The sequence below is a fragment of the Sander lucioperca genome, chromosome 15 (genome assembly GCF_008315115.2).
Source record: "Sander lucioperca isolate FBNREF2018 chromosome 15, SLUC_FBN_1.2, whole genome shotgun sequence".
Taxonomy (NCBI): Eukaryota; Metazoa; Chordata; class Actinopteri; order Perciformes; family Percidae; genus Sander; species Sander lucioperca.
The window spans coordinates 21,001,678-21,010,816 of record NC_050187.1 but is presented as its reverse complement, the minus strand read 5'-3'; the positions used below and the strand labels follow the sequence as shown (position 1 = coordinate 21,010,816).

At 42.1% G+C, this 9,139-nt stretch overlaps 2 protein-coding genes across 3 annotated transcripts in view; one reads left to right on the top strand and one right to left on the bottom strand.

Annotated features, from left to right (window-relative positions):
• The first annotated feature begins 91 nt into the window (after positions 1–91).
• On the top strand, positions 92–3,610 carry tysnd1 (trypsin like peroxisomal matrix peptidase 1). The gene is made up of 4 exons (XM_031306277.1): positions 92–1,412; positions 2,361–2,491; positions 2,633–2,818; positions 3,014–3,610. The coding sequence occupies exons 1-4, from the start codon at positions 334–336 to the stop codon at positions 3,214–3,216; spliced, it is 1,599 nt and encodes a 532-aa protein (XP_031162137.1). The 5' UTR covers positions 92–333; the 3' UTR covers positions 3,217–3,610.
• A 1,163-nt stretch (positions 3,611–4,773) lies between these two features.
• Positions 4,774–9,139, bottom strand: part of spock2 (SPARC (osteonectin), cwcv and kazal like domains proteoglycan 2) — a 28,354-nt gene continuing 23,988 nt past the window's right edge. For both annotated transcript variants that reach the window (XM_031306301.2, XM_031306291.2), the window contains 5 exons: positions 8,525–8,659; positions 7,904–8,122; positions 7,308–7,370; positions 6,290–6,421; positions 4,774–5,722 (listed from right to left, as the gene is read on the bottom strand). In XM_031306301.2, the coding sequence (XP_031162161.1) occupies positions 5,583–5,722; positions 6,290–6,421; positions 7,308–7,370; positions 7,904–8,122; positions 8,525–8,659 (689 nt within the window). In that variant the 3' untranslated portion in view covers positions 4,774–5,582. The remainder of the gene's footprint in view (positions 5,723–6,289; positions 6,422–7,307; positions 7,371–7,903; positions 8,123–8,524; positions 8,660–9,139) is intronic.

Genomic DNA, 9,139 nt, shown 5'->3' with positions numbered 1-9,139 from the left:
AAAACAAACAATGTTCCCGCCTGCTTGTTTTCCATTGGCTCAGAGTATTTACATTAAGACCAATCACATTAATCGGTAGCTGTCGGTTTTTTCTCGTGGACCAATTAGACTAAACCCGGAAGCTACACGACACGATTCGACACGATTCCACAATTCGCGTTATTAAACACTTCTGTGTCGCGATATAACACTAGTTTAAACTCGTATGTCTGCTATACCTTAAGGGTTTGTTTTCGTGTCTCACCACTGCTCTGTGAAGCTGCTTTTTAACAGTTTTTTTCCAGTGTCTTTAAGTTGCTAAACGTTACACGGTTCACATGCATTGCTAACGACATGGAGGTAAAGGAGGTAGAGAAGTATTGCTGTGTTGTCAAGGTATTTGAGGCTTTTTCAGCAAAGAAACCCGTGAGCTGCAGCGGAGTTATCGTCCATCCTCAAACGGGAACAGTGATATGCACTGGCATTCCGTTTTCCCGTTTTACCACCGAGAAAGAGCCCCTCTCAGCAGCAGACAGGTTCCTGTCACCGCACAGCTTCAGTGAAAAACTTAAAATCCGTGTCAGCTTTTCTACTGAGCGATATTTGGACTCCAACCAGTCTGTACAGGGAGAAGTATCCTCACCCTCCAGAAGCAAAACAACATTTCAACGGGAAGTTGCAGCTGAGTTGCTGATGCTGGTGAACTGCCTGGAGTTCAAACAAACTTTCCAGGCAGTTTTCCAAGAGGCTGACCAGTGGCGTTTCCATGGTGATGAAGAGGATGAAGGGCTGATCAGAGATGCCCAGTTCCTCAGCTGGTTCGCTGTACTCAAGGCAAGTGTGGCAGACAGCAGCACGAAATCAGGATCTATACCCTGGCGGAGCAGCTCATCTCTCCAGAAAGGCTGTCCTGTTGTTGCATGTGGCTCACCTTTTGGCTCCCTCTGCTTAGATCTCTTCATCAGCACCCTCAGCCGGGGCATCATCAGCAACCTAACCGGAGAGGAGAACGCTGTCATCCTCACAGACGCTCGGTGCTTGCCAGGCACAGAAGGTGGAGGGTTGTTTGCGGTTAAAGGCAAAGGCAATGTGCATCTCGTTGGACTGATCGTGTCTCCATTTGGTTGGAAGGCCAACGAGTGGATAGGCCTCACTCTAGTCTGCTCCGTCCACTTGATCTTCAGGAACATCATCCGCTGCATGAGAGCTCAAGATCCACTTTGTGATGTTTGGCTATATCTGGGAGAGGCAGACCTCCTCATGTCCACCGCAGCCCATGAGTCAAGAGCTGTAAAACGCCCCACTGTGTGCTTTGTCGACAGTGGACGGTTCTGGGGCTCAGGGGTTGTTGTTGCCTCTCAGCTGGTTGTGACCTGTCGCCACGTTGTCAACGGGAAGTCAACAGTCACCCTGAAGTTCCATCACAGGGACAGGTGACAGCACATCTTAACCACATTGTCTCTGTACATGAAGGGAACCAAAAAGACATTAAAACATGTTTAAAATACCCCTTTTCACAGCAAACATTTGACTATTTTTAGCAGCAAAAACGCAGGTGGAAATCACAACATTAATGATGGCTCTGTCCGATTTCTGTGTTCCCATAAGCGATGCTGGTATGCCACCATGGTATGCACAGCATCAGGGTCTGACACTCCTGAATGGAATACAGCTATCATAAATGTTATTAGTATTAGTAGTAATGTTATTTGGAACGCATAAAACTCAATACCCCTAAAACTCACTACACACTAAGTTGCATTTGTGGTTCTTAAAGCCTCAGGAAAACTCAACAACAGGGCTTCTTTCCAAAGTCACAATAATTCAGCCTGTAGTTCTCGATAAAACATTTTATCACGTGATTGGTCAGTTATCATGAATAATGTATATTTGCAAAGAGACATTTCTGTTTAGTTGAAATTTTCAGCTCCAAGCCTAAACTCAAAAAATATAAAGAAACTGGTAGTCCGGGTGATTGGATAAACTTTTTCATTTTGGGTCAACTGTTTAATTTAATGTCTTTCATTTAAAGGTCCTTTACACCCTTGATTTCATATATTTTGCCTAATTGGATGTCTTCTCTCTACTGTGTGTATATTGTATCTCCCTCAGTCGCCTGTAAGTTTTCTTGGGCCCAGGCAGAGTGTCACAGAGAAATGTATCTAGCATCTTCCCGAAATATGTAGTTCTACACCACGTGTTTATATATGTGTACATGTGTAAGGTTGTAGCATTGGTAACGTGTAGCGGAGGTTTTATCAGCCCTGTGTGGGTTCAGGGCCTTTTAATAACTGTAACTGATTATAGTGTGTACAGATTTTGCCCAAACAATACAGAATATGTAATGTTTGCTGTTTGTTTTGGCAATTTCTGTTTCACAGAGTCCATGATGGTGTGGGTGATGTGCTGTTTTCCACTAAAGCCTCTTCACCCTATGATTTGGCTTTGGTGCAGCTAAGAGAATCCGCCACAGATACTGTGGTCCCTCGAATGGCTCAGAGTTACAATCCAGGTTTGATTACAGTCTTGCTTAGTGAAAATAGTAGTTTTTAGAGTAACATCTGGCTTCATATTCAGTGCCAGAGTAGATCTTTGTCTCTTTACTTATTACTTCAACAGTTATAAGATTGATGTTCAGCTTCTCTGCCTACAGGTGAATCTGTAGTTGTGGTGGGATATGGTGGCTTGGGTTGGAGATGTGGTCCGTCTCTGACCTGTGGTGTTCTCTCCAAAGCCATAAGCTTGAATGACCAGCCTGTCATGCTTCAGACCACTTGTGCAGTACAAGCAGGGACCAGCGGAGGTGCTGTGGTGCGAAAACGCTCAGGAGAGCTGCTGGGTGAGAAACCCTGCAACTACAAAAATCATGTACTCTTTATGATCAGTGGGGGGCATATGATGACCATAGAAAACTTCCCTGTAACAATGCACCACATGTGTGGAGAGAAGGCATGCTATACGCAGCAGATTGCTCTTTTTGTACTGCTGCATTTGCAGTTTTAAAGAGTATAAGGATTTATCTGCTGTTTTGCAGGTATCGTGTCCAGCAACACAAGGGACTTGGCTGCCAAAGTGACCTACCCGCACCTCAACTTTAGCATCCCAGTGACTGTTTTCCAGAGATTGTTGCAGCACTTTCTCCAGACAAGGGATGCTAATGTGTTCAGGGTGTTGGACACCACAGAAAAAGAAGTCAGCACAGTGTGGAGGCTACAGGGTGCACAAAGCAAACTATAACTGAGGAACCCTGAACCTTGAGATATGCTAGAGAAAAAAGATTGGATTGTCAAATCAATATGAATTTTATGCAAAATCATATTATGTAATCAAATTGATATGTGTATTTCTTTTTAAACAAAAATAATATTCTCAAATATATAACTTAATGTTTCATACCTTGATTTGTTTCAAAGACAAGTCACAGATCTGAAGTAGTAAATGCAACTAAAACAAGAATCATGAATTCCTAATGTTGATACACTCAACCCAGAATCATGCAGTAAACTGTGAAATATTTATAAGACCACTTGCTGTTAACAGACAAGTTAATTTAATACCTGCCAAAATTGTTTTATTGTACTGTAATGTACAGTAATGTAATCATACTAATAAAGTATTTTTTCTGGTGACATTTCGGTGTACGCTCGGTATATTTCTATCACAAATTACCCACATTATGACAAATAAAATACCAAAGGATTATGAATAGAGATAGAGGGCTGAATAGAGCAAGATTAATTACCCATATTTTCCTCTGTAAATTGTAAATTCATAAAACATCCGATAAAACGATGGTGCATCAGGTTTTACCTCTTAAAATCTCATCTTTATTTTTTACAGTTGCATCATCAAGAAAAGATATTACACTTTTCTTTTAGAAGATGTGTTAGGATTTACACCTGGTTCTGTTATATATGGCTTGTTTTTGCCAAGCAGGAGGAATATTTAGCATAATGGGCTGACAGGTTGCTGAAAATGATTGGTCCCTTTGGGTAGCCAGAAGACCTGCTGTCGATATCAGGTATTCAGACATCTGTTGGCAGGCATACCCACTCACAGCTAACACATTTAAGGTTTCACCCACTGGGACATTACTGGTTCTGATTTCCATTATTGTTGAAATGTGAAACTGAGAAATGACATTTCATAGGATCGGTTACTGTCAGTTTTTACAATGCTAAAACAAGCTTTCTTGGCCTGAGCTTCCAAGAATGTGCATACAATGAAACATACTGTAAGGTTTCTATTTCACTGTTCCCAGACTGATTAGTTCACAGTGGAGAGGCTTGAGCAATGTCCAGAGGAGAGAATTTTCTATAGGCATTGTGCTGTTAAAAGTGCTGATATGCAGACCTGGGTCTGTATCTCATTTCTGTTTCCCATAGCTACAGTATAAGAAACACTCCACTGCAGATTGAGCTAAGGCAAGAGTAGAAGCGAGCAGATAATAAAATGTGTTTCTCAGAGGATAAGTCACACAGAGAGGAGCTTTATGTCTTTAAAATAGTATTTTTAAGGTCGGCTGCAAAGATGTGCATCGAATGTTATTTATTATTATGTTTGTACTTAATATTCAAGTTTCAAGAATGTAGTTTAACTTGTTTTAAAACGTTTCTTAAACTGATGCCTGCAAACGATCCACAAACAAATTCTAATAATAGCATGATTTTAAGAATCAGTGTTTTCAAGACACCAACACCACTGCTCAAGGTTCATGACAGTGCTAAAAGTTGACAAAGAATGACAAGAACAAAAGCACAGACTCAGATGTACGGCAGCCAGCTGGGCCACATAGACCAGTTTATTTTATTTTATTTATTTTTTATTAAACACAATAATTGATCCACATTATGATACGATGTACACTTGTCAACTAAGCAGTATATTCCGCTAGGCTTTCAAGGCATTAATAACGGGACTAATAGGTGACAGTCTGTCTTCTGATACACACAGTATATACAAGCTAAAGAGTGATATGTGAGAAACTTTTTTTTTTAATAAGTCATGAGTTACTACAGTCACATATGAGCCGAAGCGAATGACGAAAACGGTAAAGACAAAGGGTACTTTTCAATATCCTAACATGGCTTCCTCTCTTTATCGCCCGTTTCCTGCCTGAAACCAAAACTGGTTATATAAATAAAGAAAGAAAGAAAAGATGAAAGAGGCCAATTTGGACTATTGAAATGCACCCAATCTTTCCCCATTTCTTTATGCAAGCACACGACAAGCACCTGCAGCTGCTTAAAGTCTCCATTATGCATCAGCTAAAAACTGCTCAAAGATAGTTCCAAGGACTTACAACAGAAGAGAACAAAGATTCACAAGTATGAGGGACAAAACCCAACTCCAGACCCATAATATCCTAATAGTGATATGTCCCCTTCCCCTGCCTGTTAAAGTACATCCTGTAACATTAAATACGCCCATAACATATGCATCTTCCCTGTCCCAATCCGTGCAACCCTCTCCCTTCGCTTTTTCATAAGCCAGTGTTGTGAGAGCTTCACCGTGTCCATCTCTTTGCAGGATATGTGTGTTGTGTGTGTGTGTTTGTGTTCGGGACCATCAAGATGCTCCTGTAGAGAGGTTGGACTACACGTTTACCAGATATAGCCTCCATCATCCACCTCTCCCACCTCTTCCTCTTCAGCCTCCTCTGCAGTCTCCTCAGCCTCTTTCTCTTCCTCGTCTTCCCATCCAACCCCACTGCCAATATCACCTGAATATGCCATTTCATTATCTGTAGAGAGACAGGGAGAGATCATGTGTGTGTGTGTGTGTGTGTGTGTGTGTGTGTGTGTGGGGGGGTCAATCTTGTATATGTGTCGTTAAGTTCTGTAGTTGTCTTCCTCTCAACTTTGATTGAGTCCTTTCTATCAATGACAAATGCTGAAATCAATTTAAAAACATTGACTGCAATGGTAAAAAGGGTGCATGTGTTTGACTATGTCTGGATTTTAATAGCTATTTCTAAACCTTGCCAGGGGACTCATTCTTATCAGGTGCAGGTTCAGTCCAACCAGCCCTCATTTATTTTGAAAGACTTTTCTCACAGTGACAAGTGCCGCTTTAGAATGCAAATGACTCCAGACACATGAATGTGGCACTGGTCCCTGCAGTGAGTTATTGCAGTGGGCCTCAAGTCCTTTAACATAAAGAAAGCCTTGTGCAGAATGCATGTGGGGTGCTATAGACAAGTGGGCCAATCTGCTGCGGACATTTTGAGCTTTTTTTTTTGGCTACATTCAGCTTTCAATTTCAAATCCTATTTATATACATATTGACAGCTGAAACCTGCAGGACTTACCACAATCTGGCTTGCCACGCATCCTAGATCCGGCTACTTCTCCTCCGTTTTGGTCAACACACCAGCACTCTCCCCTGTCACACTGCTGCTTCCTATAGTAGCCGTCCTCATCGCAGCTCGGGATGAATCGACCTGCCGTTCACACGCAGAAACACAAATAAGAGTCGGGTATGGTAACCTACAAGCAGATGAACACATTCTGCATCATGCCTCATCACACATGGCGCTGAGGCAAAGTAAGAACGTAATGCATGCAGCATTATGTGGCAGCCAATTTCATATTCCATGAATACAAATATGTTCATGGAGCAAGATAGAGGTGAATAAGTATTAAGTCAGCATATTGCAGCATATTGGGGTGGTGTGGGGGATGGCCAGCAAATCATCATCACACGGGATAAGGGAGGGGCACAAGATTGGAAAGTTTTCAATTGCTGAACTGTTAGATGAATATGAAATACAGCCTGTGCAGAAAGCCAAGCACAACATACTGTAGTTGCATTTATCACTGTCTTGTTTTCATACCCTTCAAAGATGGAGGGATTTGTCATAACGTTAAATATTTCAGAGGCTACTTTTTTAATAATGAAAAAACAAGAAAACACAAATTAGATGGGGCAAAACAGTCTTTCAAAGGAACATCTTAGCATCGGGCTGGCAGACTGCCTCCTGCTCGCCGCTTTGTGTCCTTGGAGAGTCCTGACTCAGAGCCCAGTCAGCCAGCCAAAATCTGCAGTGCGCACATGCGTACACACACACACACACACACACACACACACACACACACACACACACACACACACACACACCTGCTCACATATACGTAATGTTGTAATGTTGTAATGTAAGACATGATGACTGCTTTCTTTGGCGGTCTGTCAGTATCAAGTTATAATCCACCAGACTGATTAGGGACTAATCCCCGCCTCCTGCTTGTCATCTGCTGGATGAAATCCCTCCACCAAGAAAGATAGATCCAATTGCGCTGAAATGCTCTTATAGGAAGTCAGATACCTACCAAACTTTCTCTTGCCGCCGTCTAGTACTTGAATCCTCTCGAGTTCAGTCAGACAGGGTGGCTCTTCAATGGACAGAAAACATGTCTTACAAAAGTACAAAGCACACTCCTAGACACAATTAGACACAGAAAAGAAAAATGACTATCTAAAATCTGCCAAAAACGATTAACAGTTTTAGTGTTCTGAGTGTAATCAATGCTTTCTAAATACCTCCTCCTTTTAAAATCAATTCCAGTGTTTCCTTCACAAACAAAAATCTGTATGAGCTTGGGACCGAGACCTAGTTTCTGCTTGGCTGGTTGGCTGACAGACTCAGTCTCTGAGAGCTGTGGGAGAATCAGGCTGCCAACAAGCAGCAGGAATGTTTTTAGCTCCTTGCGGTGACCGTTTCACCCCACAGGGGAACGGGAGGATGAGTAGGAAGACAAATAGTGACAGACAAGCACACAACACAGAGGTGGCTACACCTGAGGGAAGCTAGCGCTTTGAGGTTTGAATGCAAGGAGAATATGTCAGCACAGAGGCATGTGAATGTGTGTATGCCTGTGGACACACACACAGCCTACAAACCTCCCATCCTCTCCAGAATACTCACTCTCTCTCCAGAAGCAGAGGCACCACTCGGCAGTGGAGACCTTGCCGTCCCTGTAGGAGTCACAGGAGTTGAAGAAGGGCCGGATGCAGACCTCGTACTTGTCCAGGTTGATGGCAGCCAGCTCAGCCTGGTCCAGGTACAGGTCGCCATTGGTGTCCAGCTTGGAAAACATCCAGCCTATGGAGTCCTTACAGCTGGCCACCAGGCTCCTGTCCAGCACTGCAAAAACATTTTTTTTTCATCAGGGGGCAGCTGCACAAATGGAAAATGAAACTGTGCTAGTGTGCTCAGTATTATCACCTGTTTCCAATGCAAATCCACTCTATTTATAATTTTCTTAATTAAGTTACAGGTAATGCAAAGTTATATTGATCCATCCACCCAGCCCTGCAACTGTTTTCAAACATGTTTGATATGATCTATCCAGTGAGAACTGCAGAAAACATGAAGGTGAAAGCAGCACCAGCAGAACCGTGAAGCAAAATTTGTGAGGATTTTATTTTCCCTATGGCTTTTGCAATTAATAATAAACTTGTTTTCTTTTAATAGTATACTCCCTGAAACAATAATATTGTGACTCCCTCTTGATGCTGTCTGGATTAATTAAATCGTAGCTCTAACCTGAGGTGGTGCTGGCTGCAGTGGTTTTGGCCCCAGTCTTGCTATTGTTGTTCTGCTTGGCATTGCTCTGCAGTAGCTGAAACCAGTCCCTCAGACGCTCCCCGAGATCAGCCAGATCCTGTCCAGTACAGCTCTCTGTGGAGGCCAGAGTGAGAGGAAGAATATGATATTTGTTGCACCTAGTCATGTGGTTATGATGATAGTTGTGTGTTTCTGAGACAAAGATACAGAATAGAAAAGGGAGATGGGAAGCTTTGTATTGCAGTGAATTCATATTAAATACAGTATGTAGCATAAATGAGTACACCCATGCTAAATTTGACTAAAAAGAGGAATAAAACAATCATCTTTTGGAAATTGATCTTAATGCCTTAATTAACAAAAAGAGGAAGAATCCAACCTTTAAGGACACCAATTTTCTTTGTTAATGAATAATGTATCGTGAATAAATAAATGTTCTTCCTTAAAATACAGTGGGCATAAGTGAGTACACCCCTATGTTAAATTCCCATAGAGGCAGGCAGATTTTTATTTTTAAAGGCCAGTTATTTCATGGATCCAGGATACTATGCATCCTGGTAAAGTTCCCTTGGCCTTTGGAATTAAAATAGCCCC

Bases quoted from the DNA above. Each gene is read 5' to 3' on its own strand.
- tysnd1 (XM_031306277.1), top strand. From the start codon at position 334: ATGGAGGTAAAGGAGGTAGAGAAGTATTGCTGTGTTGTCAAGGTATTT. The intron at 1,413-2,360 runs GTGACAGCACAT...TCTGTTTCACAG, and splicing joins AAGTTCCATCACAGGGACAG to AGTCCATGATGGTGTGGGTG. The intron at 2,819-3,013 runs GTGAGAAACCCT...GCTGTTTTGCAG, and splicing joins ACGCTCAGGAGAGCTGCTGG to GTATCGTGTCCAGCAACACA.